A 21,875-nucleotide genomic window follows, 5' to 3' on the forward strand; every position below is an offset into this window, starting at 1 on the left:
CTACTCAGGAGGCTGAGGCAGGATAATCGCTTGAACCCAGGACACAGAGGTTGCAGTGAGCCGAGACTGCACCACTGCACTCCAGCCTGGGCAACAGAGCGAGACTCAAAAAAAGGGAAAAAAAAAAAGAAAAAGTATAGACAACGAGATTTCCTTTAGAATCAGATGTGAAATGTGAAATGTGAAATGTGAGGGAAGAAAGAGAAGACAAGATTTTTGGTTTAAACAACTGGAAGAATAAAGTTGTCATTTATTGAACTAAGGAAAACGCAAAAGAAGCAAATTCGGATTAAACAAGATGAAAAGTACAGATATAGTTATCAAGCACCTAGTAAACAGTTGGATATGTGAATCTGGAATTCAGGAGAAAGGTTCTGGTTGGAGATATAAATTTGAGTCATCAGCACAGCTCCTATTGAAGAAATGAAGACCATCAAGGGAATCCCAAACTAGGCTTAGGATATTCCAATATTTAGAGGACAGAAAAGGAAACAGCAAAGGAAACTGAGAAAAGAGTCAGAGAAATAGGAAGAAAAAGCAGGCAAATATGTTTGCTAGGAGCCAAATAAAGTAAGTGTTTTAATGGAGAAGAGTCAACAACTGTATGAAATGCTGCTAAAAGATCAAGTAAAATGAATTCACTGACGTCACGAGACCTTAAAAAAAAAACGGCTCCAATGGAAATCAATATCTGATTGGAATTGGTTCAGAAAAAAAACAGAACAAACTAAAAACAATGAATACAGGCAAGGAGTTTTGTGATAACAGAATTCTTTTTCAAGGAGTTTTGGTATGAAGGAAATGAGACATTACAATTGGCTCAAGCTAGGACAAACAATATATCCATAGTATATAATAAAGGACAGATAGGCATAGATGCTAGGTTTACAGATGCAATGGTAACAACTTTTAAAGATTCTTTTCTGATTGTGTCTATTTTCTCAGGGCGATAGGGAGCAAAGTGAGAGGGAGAAGATATGAGACATGCAATGACAGAGTAAAACTATGAAATCAGTCATTTAGGACAATGTAACAGAAAAGACTGGGTCGCTAAGGACAAGATCACGAGTTTCAAGCAAGCCTAGGTCAGCATGCTTATGTGATGGGTTAACATTTTCACTTACAAAACAAATAAACCTGCTCTATAGTCTTTTATTTAACCAAATGTTCTATCTGAAGTTTTTCTTCACCACCAAAGAACTTAGTCATATAACCAAAACTTTCCACCTGTAACCCAAAACTACTGAAATAAAAATTTTAAAGAAAAAAGACCTGTGCAAACAGGACACAGGAAAAAAAGAATTTAAGTTTTTCTTAAGTGACAGTTTCATTATCCCAAACAGATCATCTGATCTACATTTGAATATGGATGGCAACAGCAATATTTTTCCATGAAATAAACACCAGCACAGAAATGTATGGCTCATGGAGTATGTCCCCTCTCCAGGGTACATTCAGGATTTCTCTTCCTCACTGCCTGATATCCTTTCACACAGGGTCTAAATTGTACCCCTTTTGGCCTTTATGCTGTTCTATTACGGATTTTGCATTACTTACATACTCCTAAGGCCTGTTCTCTTCTATTTGGTTCTAGTTAACCACTATAAATTTTCAGGATCTGTCTTGTTTTGCACGATATACTACCATTTCCAATTTCTAGTCATTTGTCAACGCCCTAAAGTTTCATTCAGAAACTTCTCTTGTGCTAACAGAACGTCCACTTGAAATCTTTTATATGACACACTCCTATAGTACTAGTGAATGAAACCAAGAAAGCAAAATAATCAAATCCTACTGACAGTCAAGTCTTTTGCTATTATTGCACCTAAGCTATTCCTGAAAAAATAATTTAATGAGATCATCTTATAAGGAACATTTATTTGGTAAACTATCTCACAGAAATAGACTCTAAAATCAAACAATGTCTTAAACAATAGAGAGCATAATCCCAATCTCTCCCCATGAAAAGCCTACTTCATAACTGAAGTACCCATGAACTGCATTACTAGAAGAAAGGAGGGAAAAAGACATTTACTAAACTTCCACAGGAAGACTGTATAAATCTGGAAGTAGTTAAGTACACATCGGCCTGTATCCAAGAATACTACTCAGTCTCAAAAATTAACTGAAAATCTAAACTTAATATGGGTACTTCTTTGTTCTTGGTAAGGCTCAGAAAATTACCATCTATTTAAGTACGCATAGTACTAGTTACATGTCAACTGATATAATAAAAAAGGTGAAGTGGACAATCAGTATTTCAAACCCAATACAGGGAAATCACTAGACGTAAACATAAAATCTATTTTTGAGCTCCAGTTTAAAACAAACATTCAGGACTGGAATCTTCAGAATTTTCTAGTATCTTGAATATCCCCATCTTCTCTTTAATTGGTCCTGAAGCATTCATTTGATCTAAGGGAAAAATATTAAAACAGGTACATTTTAGAAGTATAAGAAGAAGAAATCGTAAAAGAAACATCCAATATAATGTTATCAGAAGTGAGTCATCTATCCAAAATTATAAAACTCACAGTAATATAGGGTACTCTCTTCCTTAATCACCAAGATTTAATAGCAGTGAAAGCAAAAAGGTACCCTATTCTTAATACAACAACTAGAATCAGCCTCTTGGGAGCATACAATCTAAAGCATCAGTTTGCAAGTCAAAATCTCTTTTGCTGAATTTAAGGTAAGATAAAAAAGTTAAAGAGCAATAAACAACATCTATTTGAATCATGCTTTCAGAAATGTTTTAAACAGAGGCCCATTTATGGTTCATCTAAAAGCTGAAAACACAGTATGAAAAGCTTACCTTGAGAAACATTTTGAATCAATGACAATATGAAGTCTCCTAAATTTTTATCAACATGACAGCTGTGAAATGAAATCTCTGATTTTAATTTGTATTACTGATTTCTAATCATCCTTGTATGTTCATTAGACATTTCTTTCTCTCGGTAACAGCCTGCTCTTATATTATCCATTTTTATTATCAACTTGTATTTACTTGCATATCCTAAACACTTCTTGTTATATGTTGCAAATATTATTTGTGGTTTCTCTCTTATCTCTTTATGGTGGCATCTGTTTTATAGTAGTCCTTCCTATTAATGTAATTAAAATCTATGAAACCTATCATATAATTTGTGATTTCTGTATTATAAAGAATTATTTTCTAATTCTAAAATCATAAATATATTTTCCTATTTTTTTGGTTAAATTCTACCTTTAATATTTAGGTTTTGAACACATGGATTGCTCAATCTGAAGTCTGTAAATGTATTGTGAGGTGAGGAGAATCTAAGTTAATTTTTCCCCTATTAATTACTATTTCCCCAGATCATCTATTGATTAATTGGAATTTCCTATCAGTGGTATGAAATTCCATTTGACATTTACTAGCTTTTCACGAAAGCTGCCCTTCTAGATTCACCATATTGTACTTCTAGCCAATGTATCACACCATGTGCTAATTCTACCATCTGATTATTATGACTATTTAATTTTTAATAAGACTTTATACCCGGTATAGAATACCTTGTTTTTCAAAACTGTCTTGGTTCTGGCCCTTTACTACTCTTTCATATAAATTTTAACAGTCTGTCTTACAAAAAGTCATTCTGGGATTTTTTTTTTTTTTTTTTTTTAAAGAGACAGAGTCTCGCTCTGTCACCCAGGCTGGAGTGCAGTGGCACAATCTCCGTTCACTGCAACCTCCACCTCCCAGGTTCTAGCAATTCTCCTGCCTCAGCCTTCTGAGTAGCTGGGATTACAGGCACATGCCTCCATGCCCGGCTAATTTTTTCTATTTTAGTAGAGACAGGGCTTCACCGTGTTGCCCAGGCTGGTCTCGAACTCCTGAGCTCAGGCCATCCACCTGCCTCAGCCTCCCAAAGTGCTAGGATTATAGGCGTGAGCCACCGCACCCGGTCGTCATTCTAGGATTTTAATTAGAAGAAAAATTCAAGAATATAAGTTAGTTTTGGGGAACACTGACTTATACTTTGTAGTAACCATTCATATCCACAAATACAGCTAAATCTGTATGTTTACTCGGTCTTTCTATTAATGTCTTTCAATGTTGCATAATTCTGTCCTTACATAAACGTGTCAAAAACTGTTAAACTTTAATTGTAGGCATGGTAGTTTTGTAGCTGTTGTAAAAACCATCATTATTAAACAATTACTGCTGTTACACATATTATTAATAAGCAATCTTCTTAAATTCTGTTTTAAAAAATTCTAGATTCCCTTGGACTTCCAATGAAGATAATCAAACCAGAAAACTTGCAAATAAAAGCGCGATAATGCCAGCACTTTAGGAGGCCGAGGGAGACAGATCACTTGAGCCCAGGAGTGTGAGACCATCTTGAGCAACATGGCAAACCCGTCTCTACAAAATACACAAAACAGAATTAGCAGGGTGTAGCAATCACACCTGCAATACCATTAACTCCGAAGGCTGAGGTGTAGGGATTGACTGCCCCCAGCAGGTTAAAGTTGCAGTAAGCCATGATCACACCACTGAACTCCAGCCTCCATGGCAGAACGAGACCTTGTCTCAAACCAAAAAAATTATGAAGATGATTATGATGTTATGGCAAGTTGGGTTTTGGTATCTAATTAGGTGATCATCTAGTTCTCCATTATTTAATTAATATGGATTGTATTAATATTATCAGATGTTAAACAGCCCTTACATACCTCATACGTTGTTTTTTAATATATTTAAGATTTGACCATACTGTTGTATTTCTCATATTTCTCCCTAAACCATTTCAAAGTTAAAATTCAAATAAACATGCAAATAATCCAGAATATCTAAAATAATCTTGAAAAAGAACAAAACCAGAGAAAGTACACTTCCCATAAAGCTACCTTAATTAAATCAGTGCAATACCGGCATAGGAATACCACAGTGCTCAATGGAACAGAATTGAGAATACAGAAGTAAAACCTTGTATTTATGATCAAATGATTTTCATCAAGGATGACAAGGCAATCCAACAAAAAAAGGAACAACTTCTAACAAATGGATATTGACATGCAAAAAGATGAAAATTCACTGAAAATAGATCATAGACCTAAATGTAAGAGCAAAAACTATAAAACTGTTAAAAGAAAATATCAACACCTTGAATTAAGAAAAGAGTAATTAGACAAGACACAAAAATCATGAGTGACAGAAAAAATTCGTTAAAACTGGAATTCATCAAAATATAAAAATTTTGCTCTTCAGAAGATACCAAAGCAAGAAAGTGAAGAGAAAGGCCACAGAGAATAAGAAAATGTTTTGTTTTCAAAATAATCCATGGTCATCACTGTAGGTGTCAGATCATAAGGTAGTATTCTAAAAACTGATGAAAAAAAGAAGCAATATATCCTGCCCCTCTTCTATCTCAGGAAAACTGTAAGGGAAAGTTCTTAAATAACCCAGCTAATAAAAGAATAACAGAACAAGAAAATCATCACTTTGTAATGATTTAGTTAATAATGGTTCTAATCAACCATTTTTAAAGGATACTAAAAATCATGTTAGGCTAGGCGCAGTGGCTCACGCCTGTAATCCCAGTGCTTTGGGAGGTTGAGGTGGGCAGATCACCTGAGGTCAGGAGTTCAAGACCAGCCTGGTCAACATGGCGAAACCCTGTCTCTACTAAAAATACAAAAATTAGCCAGGCGTGCTGGTAGGCGACTGTAATACTAGCTACTGGGTAGGCTGAGGCAGGAGAATTGCTAGAACCCAGGAGGCTGAGGTTGCAGTGAGCTGAGATTGTGTCAGTGCACTCCAGCCTGGGCGACAGAGTGAGACTCCGTCTCCAAAAATAAACTGAACTGAACTAAACTAAACTAAACTAAACCATCATATTAAATAAAGGATGAAGGCTGACAAGACATTTTGTAATATTATCTTGATTAATCTTAGCTCACTGGAAATAAGAAACCCAGACATGATGTGCCTCCTGGTATGATGAAAAATACGAAAACAAAGCACTGGTATTCTTAACTAAGACAGGAACTTGAATATATTTACAAAAGTGTTATTTACCAGTTTACAGAAAATATCTGAATTACGGAAAAAGTTAAAGACAATGACATTTATGGGCAAAATGTCATTATGTCTGAGATTTGATTTTAATACTCTGAGAAGCAAAATGACAATAAAACAAGATTAGATATGTGTGGCTGAATGAATTATAAAAGGGGTTCATTATATTATGCTAATTATGTATATGTTTTGAAGCTTCCATTAAGAAAAAGCATGATACTTACCAATAAGATCACTTCGATCTAACAACAACTCTAGATCTTTATCACTAATGACCTTCTCTCTTGATCCTTTTATTTCCCTATAGAAAACAAAGTATTCAAGTATATGTGAATAATTCAAAGCTACAAATTAAATCTTTCTAAAATTAAAAACTCACCTTTCATAATCTCTAGATTTTAATAATTCCATTAATTCCTTAGGATCTAAGAAATTCTTAGACAGATTTAATCCAGACTGACCACCTTTGAAATGATCTAAAAAAAATGAGAAATTAAAAATATTAAAATTCCTTTTAAAACTACAACACAACATATTACAAACCAATCACAATGGCTTGCATTAAGAAGGATGGCAAAAAACAAGTGTTGATAAAGAATAAAAGCAAATAAAACTCTCAGGCTTTGCTGGTAGGAGTGGAAAATGGTACGTCCACTTTGGAAAAGGTTGGTAGTTTCCAGTAGTTAAACACGCACCCTCCCTAAGATGAAGGACCAAAAAATGCATATGTCCACAAAGACTTGTACAGGACCAGCTTATTCATAATAACCAGAATCTAGAAATAATTTAAATGTCAACCAACAAGGGAATGGAAAAAACTAACTATTCACCAATTTAAAAAAAAATTCTACTAAAAACAACACAGATGACTCTGAAAAAATATATTCGATGAAACAGCTAAACAAAGAAAAGACTCAACAATGTGAAAAAAATCAGAATACTGGTTGCTTCCTAGTGATGTTAAGCGGAGCATAGGAATTACAGGAAAGGGTGAACAAAGAAAATTTCTTGGATGATGAAAATGCTACCCTGATCTGGATGATAGTTACGTATGAGTACATACATCTGGTCTAACTTCATTAACCTGTACATTTAATATCTGTGCATTTTGCTTTATATATGTAATAACTCAACTGAAAAATGTCAGCATTAAAAAAATCCCTTCAAAATTTTCTACAAAATTAATCTACTAAAAAACTGACAATAAGGCTGAGCACAGTGGCTCACATCTATAACCCCAACACTTGGAGAGGCTGAGGCAGGATGATCACTTGAGTCCAGGTGTTCAAGAACAACCTGGGTAAAAAAATTAAACGGTGTCTTAAACGGACCTCGTGATCCACCCACCTCGGCATCCCAAAGTGCTGGGATTATAGGTGTGAGACACAGCACCCAGCCCAGGCTGTAACATTTCATAAAGAAAATAAAAACAATTACAAAAATCCACAACACATAATGTACAATTTAAACAATAAAGCACTACGTAAGTGTTATTTACTTTTATGGATGATCAGCTTTTCCAGTTTCCTTTTAGCAGCTGCTCTTTCCACAATTTTCTGATCAACAGTATTTGCTGTAACCAGGCGATAAACAACAACTGGCTTTGTCTGACCAATTCTATGGCATCTATCCTGGGCCTGAAGATCCGACTGGGGGTTCTTAAAGTTAAAAAGAAAAATAACATTTAACGGTATTAGCTTAAAATTAACGTAAACTCATGTGGATAAACTCAACATGAATAATGTAGTCACGAACTTTTAAATAGTGGTGTCTTAATTTAAACTTCCAGAGTGGCTTCATAGATAAAATTATCATTCCACGGATCCTTGGCAATATTAACAAAAAAGTTTAAATACCCCAAAGAAAACATTTCAGGCTGGGCACAATGACTCACTTCTGTAATCTCAGCATTTTGGGAGGCCAAGGCAGGAGAATCATGTGAGGATAAAAGCTCAAGACCAGCCTGGGCAAAACAGTGAGGCGTGGTCTCACTAATTTTTACATTTTTTGTGGGCATGGTAGCACATACTCATAAACCCAGCTACTCAAGAGGATGATGTGGGAGGATCACTTGAACCCAAAAGGTCAAGGCTACTGAGCCGTGATGGTGTCACTGCACTGAAGCCTGGGTGATAAAAGTGAGATCCTGTCTCTAAAAACAAAAGTAAAAAAAAAAATTCAATTTTTACATGCAGAAAACTTTATGAAGAAATAACTCTTAGCTGAAAATGGGTATCTTTTCAAAATAGATAAGTAAATTTGTAACATGTACAATTAAAAATTAAAAATTCAGAATGGCTGGGCGTGGTGGCTCATGCTGGTAATGCTGGTAATCCCAGCACTTTGGGAGGCTGAGGAGGGTGGATCACCTGACGTCAGTTCGGGACCGCCTGGCCAACACGGTGAAACCCCATCTCTAATACAAAAATTAGCTGGGCATGGTGGCAGGAACTTGTTATCCCAACTACTTGGGAGGCTGAGGCAGGAGAATCACTTGAACCCAGGAGGCGCAGGCAGTGAGCCGAGTCTGCGCCATTGCACTCTAGCCTGGACAAGAAGAACGAAATTCCATCTCAAAAAACTTTTAAAAATTCAGAATGCAGGCTGGGCGTGATGGCTCAAGCCTATAAGGCCAGCACTTTGGGAGGCCGAGGTGGGCGGATCACCTGAGATAAGGACTCGAGACAAGTCTGGCCAACATGGCGAAACTCTGTCTCTACTAAAAACACAAAAAGTAGCCAGGCATGGGGGTGTACACCTGTAGTCCCAGCTACTTGGGAGGCTGAGGAAAGAGAATCACTTGAACCCGGGAGGTGAAGGTCGCAGTGAGCCGAGATCATGCCACTGTACTCCAGCCTGGGCGACAGAGTGAGACTCCATTTCAAAAAAAAAAAAAATCTAAATGAAAATAAAATCAGCATATTCCTTTCGGTACATCCAACTTACCCAATCACTATCATAAATGATAACTGTATCTGCTGCAGTCAGATTAATGCCCAGGCCACCAGCTCGTGTACTCACTAAGAAGATAAATACCTCTGGATCCATGTTGAAGCTGTGCATCTAAAAGCAAAAAGGATGTAAATACAACAGATCTACCAATCTACCAACAAGACTGAAGGAGAAAAATGTTTTGTTACAACTATTAAAGAGTTAAAGGAGGCCAAACAAATCATTCAGATCTATAAAACAATTATGTTAACAAAATCTGTGCTGTTACCTTTTATCATCCAAGCACCTATATTAAAGAGACCTTAATTTTGTTAAAAACCATGTATCACAACAATGTTTAAGAAAAGCTAGTATCAAAAAATGATGAAAAAATTGTAGTTGTTGTCTTTACACATGGGGTGACTGGGAGGGTGAACTGACTAGAAGGGGGCACAGGAAACTTTCTGGGCTCATGGTAACATCTATATCTTAATAGGGATTAGGTATAAATTTACATACGCCATTTGTCAGAAAGATTCAGCAAATGTATACATTATTTGCTTCAGTATATGTAAATTTTACCCCAAAAGATAAAATATGCTGAAGTCATTACGGAAAAGGGTAGTATCATCTATAATTTATTTTAAAATGCACCAAAAAAAACAGGATTAAATGTTGAATGGATACAGCAACGCTGCTATTACAGGAAACGTGTTTTTAAAAAGGTATAGTCAAATGTTAGCAGCACATTGTAGGCGGATGTACAGTTGCTTTTTTTCTTTTCAACTTTGCCATACAGTTGATATTTTCAAAAGAGAAAGTTAAGAACAGGGCAAAAAGACAAAAAATTTCCTACTATCCCAATATTCTTACAGTGATGGCTAAGTAGGATATTATTAAGATTGTGCCAGAAGATATATACACTTGAATCAAAAATTAAGACTTCTTAGTACTAAATCAAAATGTTTGTTTTTGATAAAACCACAGGGTTTCTGGTCATTTGTATCTTTTTATCAATTTGTGGGTCTATTTAGAATATTACTTCAGAAATCAAGATAGGAATTATAAAAGAATCGTTTGGGATATATGACATAAGTAGTCTTACATTTTTTTCTCTCTCTGAGTAAGACATGGACCCATCAAGCCTGCTGAAGTTGAAATCTCTGAGATGGCAGTAATCCATCAAAATGTCCAACATGCTTGTCATTTGTGAAAAAAGCAGCACCTGAAATAAAACATCTTAATATTTATAACAATTAATAAAAAAATAATTGAACAATCCAAAATTCCAATCAAAAGTATCACCTTGTGACCTCTTTTTTTTAGTTCTGGTAGCATTCGATCCAAAATTAAGAATTTCCCAGAATTTGTTACCAATTCTTCATCGATCTTAAAAATGGGCAAAGAGAGAAAAAATTGAGAGAAAAATGTCATTTGCTTTGTTAAAACAAAAGCCATTTGGAAAGTTCAATTTTCAATGCCAAGTCACTTAAAAAACTTAAAAACTGACCTGTTACTCAATCTTTGTAAATCAGAAGATAGTTATTACTCAAAGACGTACTCTAGAACGTAAAACCAGCAACTTCACAAAAACAAAATAAAATACAAATATAACTTTGATCTAACCTCAACACTCCTCCCTCCAAGACGTTGTGAAAGAGAACAATTATGTCAAACTTAATGGGTACATACTCAGGCTTATTCTTTATAATTGAATTATTTCCAACTAAATGTATAGGTAAACTACTGCTAGAATTCTTACCAGAAATTAGAGAAAATACAGGAGCTGATAAGTAATCCAAATACTGTGGATAAAGACTCTTTCACCTTCTGGTGAAATGACTTCATGAGAGAGCTACTTCCATCTGAGTGGGAAAGTTTTGTCTTCTTTCTTACTCTAATAAAGATGTAAAGCAGTGCACCTCTCAAATGGGGACAATTTTGCCCTCCACCTATCTCCAGGGTATATTTGGTGGTGGCAGCAAACTTTTTAGTTGTCATAACTGAGGAAAGTGAATATTATTGGCATCTAACGGGTAGAAGACAGGGATGCTGCTAAATGTCCTAAGTGCACAGAACATTACCTCCTAAGAAAGAATTATCTGGCCCAAAATGTCAATATTGCCAGAAGTGGAAAAGTCTATTGTAAACTACTTCAAAACAAGGGTTATTGAGGGTTACTAAGAATTTATTTCTATTAATATTATGCTATCTTTCTATCAACTACCGAAGAAAGCAACTTCATTTATTTAATGTGAAAACCTCCAAATAAAAATTAGTTTTATTCTATGGCTATCTGTTGATCTTTAAGTAATGAGCAACCAGGCTGATTTTGATAAGCCACATATTAATAATAAATGAAACAGTGAAAAGATGACCACTCTCTCTAAAATATAGCAAGTAAATATGCAGAGTACAAATCAATTACTAAATTTAGAATTATTAGCTGTTCACATAAAACATGTAAATAAAAATATTAGTTGCATAGAGGCCAGGCATGGTGGTTCTTGCCTGTAATCCTAGCACTCTGGGAGGCTGAGGCAGGATTGCCTGAGAAATCAGGAGTTTGAGACCAGACTGAGAAACACAGCAAGACCCTGTCTCTATAAAAAATAAAAAAATAAAAAAAACTAGTTGCTCATAGAAAGTGACCATTTCTCTAACCCTGCAAAGGTTCTCTGAAATTTCGGAGAGAAGATTGTCTTAGCTTACTGAAGGATTACAATCTTAATGACAAATAGCACCATACTTATTTTTAATAATTATAATCAAAACAAAGTAACATCTTCCACCAATATAAAAGTAATATAAATCAAAACAGTGAATTACAATTAAATAGTATTCACCTTAAACTCTTGTGTAACAGGGTCTATAGGATACTCAATCAAATATGGATGATTGCAACATTTACGAAGTAGCATCATTATATTCTGCAGCTTCAGATTAACTTCAGATTCTACAGGGATATTCACTTCCACAACAGTTCTACCAAAACAAATAATGCATACACATGAGAAACACAAAAAATGGTCCCAGTTTAAAGAATACTTAAATTCATTTTCAAATTCAAACCTTTCTCGGTCCACCTCTGGCTGTATCTGACTGATCAATTTTTCCAATTCATTAGGGAAATCATCTATTTTGCTGTAATTTATTGATTTTCTAGTTCGTCGTTTTGGTCGACCAGTAGGGCTTAACTCAACTGTTTCTTTCTAAAAGGGAATGAATTAAAGGAAAGCCTGTTTACAAAGCTATATCCTTAGGTTCTAAATGTAAACAAAATAAGGCATACTTTATGTACACAATGACAATCTATAGACAAATACAAATGTTGTAGGAAATTAGTTTAATTTTAACATGGACGACAATATCTGAAAGTAAGAGGAAGGGCCTTCGTATCTCAATAGGGAAAAATGAAGGGCGAATAAAACTACTTTGAACTTACACAAAAGGATTCAATACCTTAAAGATGAAATACGGCTCCAGAAATTTGCACTACAGAGGATATTTCTTCAGACTGGTTAACACTGCATGAAATTGCTCATTAACAGACAAATAATGTAAATTTGTAAATAGCTAGATCTTTCCTTTAATTATAATTAATTATTAAAAAGAGAGAAGAGGCTGGGCTCACGCCTGTAATCCCAGCACTTTGGGAGGCCAACGCGGGTGAATCACCTGGGTCAGGAGATCGAGACCATCCTGGCTAACATGGTGAAATCCCATCTCTACTAAAAAAACAGAAAAACATAGCCAGCCATGGTGGCGGGTGCCTGTAGTCCCAGCTACTTGGGAGGCTGAGGCAAGAGAATGGCGTGAACCCAGGAGGCGGAGCTTGCAGTGAGCCAAGATCATGTCACTACACTCCAGCCTGGGCAACAGAGCAAGACTCTGTCTCAAAGAAAAAAAAAAAAGAGGGAGAAGAGAGTCTGGTGGTTCTATTGTTTAAAAATGCATGACAATAAATATTTTGAAAAGAAAATCTATAGGTCCATAGTGGACAATAAAAAATCTGGACAGTTAAACAAACTTAAGGGTCTCCTTGAGTTAAATGATAATAACACCCTACCTCTGTCTCCTATAATATGGTGGGTGATAATAATCATCAAAGTGATTATTAATCCTTTTGGTTCTCAATAACCTTCAGCAAGGAAACTGTACAGGTTGAACATCCCTAACGGGAAAACAGAAATGCTCCAGTAAGCATTTCCTTTGAGTGTCGTATCAGCACTCACAAAGTTTCAAATTTTGGAGCAAATATACAGATTTTGGATGCTGTATATTTGGAGATTAGTCTAGTTGCCAAGTCCTTAGTACAGGGATTCTCAAATAACTGTGTGCTTGTTAAAAATGAATTTCCAAGCTCAACCCCAGAAAGCGTTTAGAGTTAATCTGCACAGAAATCTAAATTTTTATTTTATTTTATTTATTTTTTTTGAGACGGATTTTCGCTCTTCTTGCCCAGGCTGGAGTACAATGGCGCAATCTCGGTTCACCGCAACCTCCACCTCCAACCTCCACCTCCCAGGTTCAAGCGATTGTCCTGCCTCTGCCTTCCTGAGTAGCTGGGATTACAGCTATGTGCCACCACGCCCAGCTAATTTTGTGTTTTTAGCAGAGACAGGGTTTCTCCATGTTGGTCAGGCTGGTCTCAAACTCCCAACCTCAGGTGATCTGCCCGCATCGGCCTCCCAAAGTGCTGGGATTACAGGCATGAGGAGCCACTGTGCCAGGCCTAAATTTTTAATAAGTATTCCAGATGACTGCAAAGTAATTAATACAAGGATTATCACTTACATTTTAGCAGGACTGCAGATACTAGGAAACAACTTTTGCCACTTGGCCTTATGCCTTATACCCCAGATACAAATTCACCCACGTCCTGAAAATAAACAAGGGGCCATTAAAACTGGAATTTAGGCCAGGCGCAATTGCTAACACCAGTAACCCCAGCACTCTGGGAGGCCAAGGTGGGCGGACTGCTTAAGCCCAGGAGTCTGAGACCAACCTGGGAAACATGGCAAAAAGCCAGTTTCTACAAAAAAATTAGCCAGGTAGGTAAAGGCTGCAGTGAGCAGCGATTGTGCCACTGCACTCCAGCCTGGGTGACAAAGCAACATCTTGTCTCAAAAAAAAAAGGGGAAAAAAGAGAAATTTTATGTCAAGTTTCCTTTACAATACATTTCAAAACCACTATACCTCACTGGATCCAAACATGTTTGCAATTGTACGGTTCACAATGGCTGTATAAAAGATCTCCTGCTTCTTTGAAAGTGGAGCATAAACAACTACTTCTCGTTTAGGAGGAACTTCAAGAGCAACATCAGACTTCAGTCTTCTCAATAAGAAAGGTGTTAAAATCTAAAATTAAAACATGAACAGAAAAATATGAGTATTAAACATTCTTATTTTTTCAAGGAATACTGTCCCCATATACTCCTTTACCTTATCTTTTGACTTCCTATATAAGTAATATCAAATCTCAAAAGGTGAAAATATCTTCTTGAGATTTTCCCAGACCAGACCAAATGGTAAACTCACAGTATTTGTCAGCAGCATTTCAGAATTTACTTTTCTCTTAAAAACTGTTAAGAATCTATCTCAAATAATTTTAAAAGTAAAAATATAAAGGTAGCATTTGTATTTCTTAGGGTTAAAGTTTCAGTTATAGCCTACAACTTTTAAAATTAGATTTTATCAGCACCATACAAAAGGGGAAACAATAAAAATGAATAAAAACTTTAAAAAATTTTTTTAAATAATGAGTACAAAAAATAGAAATAATAAGACCTAGTATTTCGTAGCACAAAAGGGTGACTACAGTCAACAGTAATTTAACTGTTACATTTTAAAATATAAGGAAGAGTATAACTGGAGGCCAGGTGCAGTGACTTACGCTTGTAATCCCAGCACTTTGGGAGGCTGAGGCAGGAGAATCACCTGGGTCAGGAGTTTGAGATCAGCCTGGTGAACATGGTAAAACCCCATCTCCACTAAAAATACAAAAATTAGCTGGGCTTGCTGGTGGGTGCCTATAATCCCAGCTACTCAAGACGCTGAGGCAGGAGAATTGTTTGAACCCAGGAGGCAGAGGTTGCAGTGAGCCAGAGAATGTGCCACTGCACTCCAGCCTGGGTGACAGAGCAAGACTCTGTCTCCACAAAAAAAAAAAAAAAAAAAAAGATATATAGCTGGATCATGTGTAACTGGATCACTAATCCAGGATAATTAAAATTAAAATTAAAAAAGGATAATAAATGCTTGAGGGGATGGATACCCCATTCTCCATGATATGATTATCATGCATTACATTTCTGTATCAATATGAAAACATATAGCTCATAAATATATACACCTACCATGTACCCAAAAAATTAAAAGCTTTAAAAAAAACTTAAATTTTTTAATAGAATGAGGTTTTAGACTCAGTAAAAAGCCAGCTGACCTAGTGATGCAGACATACAAGTTTCTTCTGTAAGTTCTAAAGTTTCAGGTTTAAAATTATTCTTTCATCAGCTGAGGTGGTTACAAATGATTATCACATTTATAAAAAGAACACAGAAGCAACAGACGATTATGCCATTATTAAAATATTTGGGTCATTAAAAGAGAACAAACACTTGTTTGAAATCATTGTATACTCTAGGTCAGTCGCGGTAGCTCACACCTGTAATCCCAGCAGTTTAGGAGGCAGAGGTGGGCAGATCACCTGAGGTCAGAAGTTTGAGACTAGCCTGGCCAACATGGTGAAATCCGGTCTCTACTAAAAAAAATACAAAAACTTTAGTCAGGTGTGGTGGGGGGATTACAGAATCCCAGCTACTCGGAGGCTGAGGCAGGAGAATGGCTTGAACTTGGGAGATGGAGGTTGCAGTGAACCAAGATCGTGGCACTGCACTCTAGCCTGGGCGACAGAGACTTCGACTCAAAAAAAGTAATAATAATAAAAAATAAAAAATTGTATACTCTTTATACTCCTACCTTTAAATACTAACAATGGTTTACATATAGTAATCATATATAATAAAGCTCATTTTCAGGACTCTGGATTTAAATACCCAACAGGTATAGGGCTAATCATAGACTGTTACCAGAGATAGTAAACACATCACCAGTGTTGGTAACTACAGATACTAATCCAAAAACAAATATGTCCACAGGCAAATCAGGAAAAATATGTAAATGTTTTATAAATATGCCCACAAACATGTCCAGCCAGGCGCAGTGGCTCACGCCTGTAATCCCAGCACTTTGGGAGGCCTAGGCGGACGGATCACGAGGTCAGGAGATGGAGACCATCCTGGCTAACACGGTGAAACCCCGTCTCCTACTAAAAAATAGAAAAAATTAACCAGGCGTAGTGGCGGGCGCCTGTAGTCCCAGCTACTTGGGAGGCTGAGGCAGGAGAACGGCGTGAACTCGGGAGGCGGAGCTTGCAGTGAGCTGAGATCACACCACTATACTCCAGCATGGGCAACGAAGCGAGACTCTGTCTCAGAAAAATAAAAAAAATAAAACATGTCCATGTCTTTAAGAAAAACATGAAATAACAAGATATTTTTCTACCACATCCACTGACAAATATTATAGTTTGATGTTAACTGAAATGGCAAATATGTAGAAGGGGCACACCATACCGCTGAAACACATGTATAAAAAAAGTATTTATATGTTTTTCCTAGTACACAAGCTTTCTAAGCAGACAGAAACAAGTAAGAGTTATACAAGACCCATCGACCAAAAATTAGCTGGACCTGGTGGCATGCACCTTTGGTTCCAGCAACTCAGGAGGGTGAGGCAGGAGGATCACTTGAACCCAGGAGTACGAGTCGGAGGCTGCAGATACCAACCTAATGACCAACGATGGCACCACTACTCTCCTGCCTGGATGTCAGAGTCTCCCAAAAACAAACAAAAAAAAAATCTGTTGGCCGGGTGCGGTGGCTCACACCTGTAATCCCAGAACTTTGGGAGGCTGAGGCGGGCAGATCACTTGAGGTCAGGAGTTTGAGACCAGCCTGGCCAACATGATGAAACCTCGTCTCCAGTAAAAATACAAAAAAATTAGCCAGGTGTGGTGGCACACGCCTGTAATCCCAGCTACTCAGGAGGGTGAGGCAGGAAAAATAGCTTGAACCTGGGAGGCAGAGGTTGCAGTGAGCCAACATCGCGCCACTGCACTCCAGGCCTGGGCACAGAGTGAAACTCTGTCTCCAAAAAAAAAAAAAAAAACTATTAGTTATACTTTGGAGATAAGAAAGTAAGTGCAGAAGGAAAACAGAAAGTTTTGCTTTTTACTTTTTATTTTCTAAATTTTCATATTTAAAAATATCTTACTGTGTACACACAATTTTAAAATAAAAAATTTTAAATACATAATTTGTAAAAGTTATACTGCTTTTGGCCTTCCATATGGGGCGGAAATAGAAAAGTAGCAAGCTTAGATAACTTTAAATGGAAAGTAAAAAAAAAATTTTTTTACTATGCAATGTTTATGCAAACTATTACCAGACTATTGACAGAGACAGTAAACACATTACCAGTGTTGGTATCTACAGACATCAATCCAAAAACAAATATGCCCACAGGCAAATCAGGAAAAATATGTAAATGTTTCATAAACATATTAAAACACTTCCAGCCAGGCGCGGTGGCTCACGCCTGTAATCCCAGCACTTTGGGAGGCCGAGGCAGGCGGATCACGAGGTCAGGAGATGGAGATCATTCTGGCTAACATGGTGAAACCCCGTCTCTATGCAAACATTGCATTAAAAAAAGGAAAGAATTCCTGCACATAGAAAATAGTTAAGAAAATATACTAGCGATTTAAAACTATCTCCAACTAATCTGAATTCATTTTGAACGAAAGCTTTTTCCTCCAGTAATGCATTAAAACATAATTAGGACAAAGCATAAAAGTAATATAAACTCAAATTTAAGCACAGTACTGCACAGAATATTCTTATTGCTAGAACATTCAAAAACTGCCCCTATTTTTGATAAACTGTTGAATTTGGATAGATTTATAATAAAAGTCCATTATCATATCTTAATATTAATGGAAATTTGAAGTTATCTTCAATTCCAATTATTCACTGGATAATGCCAGTGAATTATCAACTACGACAAGCACTACAAATGTTCAATCAAAAGGCAGATTATCATTTCTCAGGAATATCTATCTACCTGTATACTCTGTGAGGTAACCTGTAAGTGACCAATTCTATAAATATTCATTGTCTTGACTCTCTAATTAAATTTCCTAAGAAGAGAAACTTAATCCTTTGCTACACTATATGGATTTAACTACTGATGAGGATGTGATGTCGAAACACATCTCTTCCTAAATAAGTCATTTACCCCAATAATTCATACTGGGACATTTAAAAACTTCTATAACTATTGGCACATTGAAATTTCAATCATTGGCTAGTCACAGCAGGAAAAAAAGAAAATTTTAAATATAAACACACACACTTGTGCACATGAACACACAAAAAGACACCATAAACAAAGTTTATCCCAAAAAGTGAGGAGGGGAAAGAAATTCTTCACAACATACAGACCATTAACTTATTTTAACATAGTTATTATAAACCATTAAGAAATAAATATTCCAACATATGTTGGAATACGGTCACAAGGAACTATCTATAAACATCTCAATTCAGCAATAATCATCCTTTTTAATCTCTGCAACACACTGTAAAGGACTTCTAACCTCAAAATTGGTATGAAGCTTGAGTAAGTATTTTCATATGGACGTATGTCATATAAATCTTTTCTGGAGGGCAATTTGCCTTCAAAGAAGCCATCATCTGTAAATTCTAACACATACATTCTAGGAATTCTTTCCTAAGGAAATAGCCAGTAATGGGCAAAGGTGTAGTGTTAAGTAGAGATACTACAACCTTGTTTATATTGTAGAAAATTTTGAAGAGGAAGATATAGGTATAATTAATTATAGTAGAACAGGAAAATGGGATAATAAGCAGTTATTAAAAACCACTGATTTAAATCTACATGTAGTAAAAGGAAAATAATCTTCTGGTAACTGTTTAAAAGACTATCTTAAGGAATAATTTTATTTTTACAATCTTTTTCTTCATAAAATATAGAGAAAACACACATGTTTACACAAAGACAGAAAAGAGTCTGGACTGTCATATAACACAACACAATCATTCCACATACACTGCTAGGAAGTACAATTTTAAGAGGAAGTGATATTTTTACTTTTCAGTTCTCTCCTGCTTCACATTTTTCTCATGAACATGTATAAACTTTAATATCAGAAAAAATGATAAAGACTTCGAATAAAATTGCTACACCACAACTGAGAAGCTTTTCAGGCTCATGTGACTAGATTACCTTTGAAAGATAATGTTTCTGTAAATTAAAGATAGGTAGGATGGGGTAGGGATTACAGAAAGCAATAAAAATAGATGAGACAGCAGTCATGCAAGGATGTAAATTATAAAAGGATTATTGGCAAGCATTCCATAAAAACCATTCCATAAAAACCACAAATTTCTGTTTTGTGCTTGACAAAATTCTCCGTTACCATTGGGGTAAAATGAGCATACTATCTGAAAAGGACAAAACTTAGGTAAGCACTTGAGTTCTGTCATAAAACTCAAGAGAAGAAAAAACAAAGGAGTCATTTAAATGTAGGAGGACCTTCATTTTTCAAATCTCCACTACAAAGGATTAGACAGGTGATCTCCAGAGTTCCTTTTATACTCTATTGAGCCTATGGTTAAGCAGAATAAGAAAACATAGAAAACCTGGTGCAGCATATGCAATACATTCTGCTCTCTTTCTTTAGCAATAATATCTTCAGCAGTTTCAGAAAGACTAGTGATGTCAAACCAAGACTCAAAGCTGGAAGAGAAAAATGTTTAAGTTAACCACATAAATTCAGTTATGTCAACATGATACATGACTATTTACAGTAATAATCTGTGATACTGAAACATAGTATTGTTGCACCAAATCCTTAGGTGCAATTTTTAAAAATTATAATGGAAAAGAACACATTCAAACAACAAAGATAAATTGATTGGATTTCTGAACCATCAAGAACTGTGAGCCTAAAGGGAACACTTTTCTGATTTATAAATAGATTAACAACCGTACAGTAGTATAAAAACCAAATAAGATTAAGGTATATATTTATAATTTTACTTTACAAAAGTGAGAACTATCTCTGAAAACCAAAGTCACATGATTTTCTCCACCAGTCTTAAGTATGGCCCACTACAATATTTTAAAATTCAACATATACATAACTTGACAATATTATACACGCTTATTCCTTCCCACTGTTAAATATATATATATATCACAATGAGCAATTAAGTATGAGCATGCAGATTAATAATATATAATAGGTAACATTACATCCAACTGTGGAAAATGCTAGTAACATTTATGCAGTAGACTAGAAGTTCCCAAACTTGGATCACCAGAAGGATGTTCAAAAAACTCAGATTCTCAACTCCTACCTTGACACTGTAATTCAGTATGTCTGCATAGTACCTGGAATTCTTGTCTTTCAATAATAGCGCCCAGAGTCACAATAAGGTAGCCTACCTTGAGACACCATTCAGTAACCAGATTTGAAATAAATTCCCAAAATTTAAAATTATATTTCCACATCCAATTAGCTTACTTCCTTCACTGATGCCAAAACAAGTATAAATTACCTTTTTTGCCCAGGTTGTATTTCCGTTGTAATCAGTTTTAGATTATGTTAACATTACCTCCTCCTCCATTCTGAAGTTACTAATTACTTTCTGAAAACTACTTTTATTTCTGATTTTATTATATAAGCTAAGATTCAAACATAGTTTCGAGAATTAAAACACTATGTTTACATTGGGAGACCTCAGTTTTAACTTTGGCTCTGGTGCTAACTAGTCTTACCTTGTAACAACTCTACACCTAGGTTTTCTTTTATATGAGATAGGGAATAATTTAACAACTCTATTGTCCCTGGTTGTTTCATGAGGATATAATGAGAAAAATCCATCTTAAAATGTTTTACAGAGGTAACACATAAAAGAACCTTATTATAAAAATATTATCTTAAAGTAGCATTCAGCAGTCTTCCTTTAACCAACGCAAGTAAGTTTTAAATAATCTTTTCTTAATCTGCTCTCACATAATTTGTGACAGGAGTAGAACATACAATATACACCAAAAAGAACTTGCCAAATATTTGGCATTTTAATTCAGTTACTGAAAAGAAAGTAATTTTAACTAACAGCACAGATTTTTGAGGTTAAATCATTAAATAACTGGCTTACCCACCTTTTCAAGTCATCAAATACATCTGGCAACAAAAAGTTTAGCAATGACCAAAGTTCTGATAAATTGTTTTGCAAGGGAGTACCAGTCAAAAGAAGTTTGTTATCAGCATTGAATCGTTTTAACTCCCTGATTAGACGGCACTTCATATTCTTAATCCTGTGTCCTTCATCTACTATTAAGTATTTCCAATAGCAATGCTAGAAAATGAATTGAGGAAAAAGATATTTAAACAATGATCTCACAATTTTTCTAACAAGAATTCTAAAAATAAAACATCTATTATGAGGGATGGATGTTGAATTTTATCAAATGTAATTTCAGTAACTACTGAGATGATCATGTTTTCATTTGCTCCACTTACAAGGATTCCTAAAATTGATAGATATTTCAGTTCCTGGAAGAGTTATCTACTAAAATACGCAATAAAGCTTGAACTCCACCTATTCTGAATTTAAGATTTCCCTATTCAGACCTTAGTCAACGCAGTTGTAGCTTTCTTTTCTAATGTTTTCCCAAGTTTTGATATTAATGTTATGCTAGACTACTAAAAATTGAGTTTTTATTAGTTCCATACGCA

The 21,875-nt window shown here is 35.5% G+C and overlaps 1 protein-coding gene across 1 annotated transcript in view; it reads right to left on the reverse strand.

Annotated features, from left to right (window-relative positions):
• Positions 1-1,859: 1,859 nt before the first annotated feature.
• The window catches only part of HELLS (helicase, lymphoid-specific), a 60,239-nt gene continuing 40,223 nt past the window's right edge, over positions 1,860-21,875 (reverse strand). Inside the window, 14 exon segments of the mRNA XM_011988458.1 lie at positions 1,860-2,415; positions 6,277-6,353; positions 6,432-6,528; positions 7,551-7,710; positions 8,999-9,115; positions 10,089-10,208; positions 10,289-10,372; positions 11,830-11,968; positions 12,056-12,195; positions 14,183-14,344; positions 18,705-18,727; positions 18,730-18,838; positions 19,771-19,867; positions 21,299-21,495. Coding sequence (XP_011843848.1) covers positions 2,321-2,415; positions 6,277-6,353; positions 6,432-6,528; positions 7,551-7,710; positions 8,999-9,115; positions 10,089-10,208; positions 10,289-10,372; positions 11,830-11,968; positions 12,056-12,195; positions 14,183-14,344; positions 18,705-18,727; positions 18,730-18,838; positions 19,771-19,867; positions 21,299-21,495 — 1,617 coding nt within the window. The 3' untranslated portion in view covers positions 1,860-2,320.

This window comes from Mandrillus leucophaeus, unplaced genomic scaffold (assembly GCF_000951045.1).
Source record: "Mandrillus leucophaeus isolate KB7577 unplaced genomic scaffold, Mleu.le_1.0 Scaffold331, whole genome shotgun sequence".
NCBI classification, from domain to species: Eukaryota; Metazoa; Chordata; class Mammalia; order Primates; family Cercopithecidae; genus Mandrillus; species Mandrillus leucophaeus.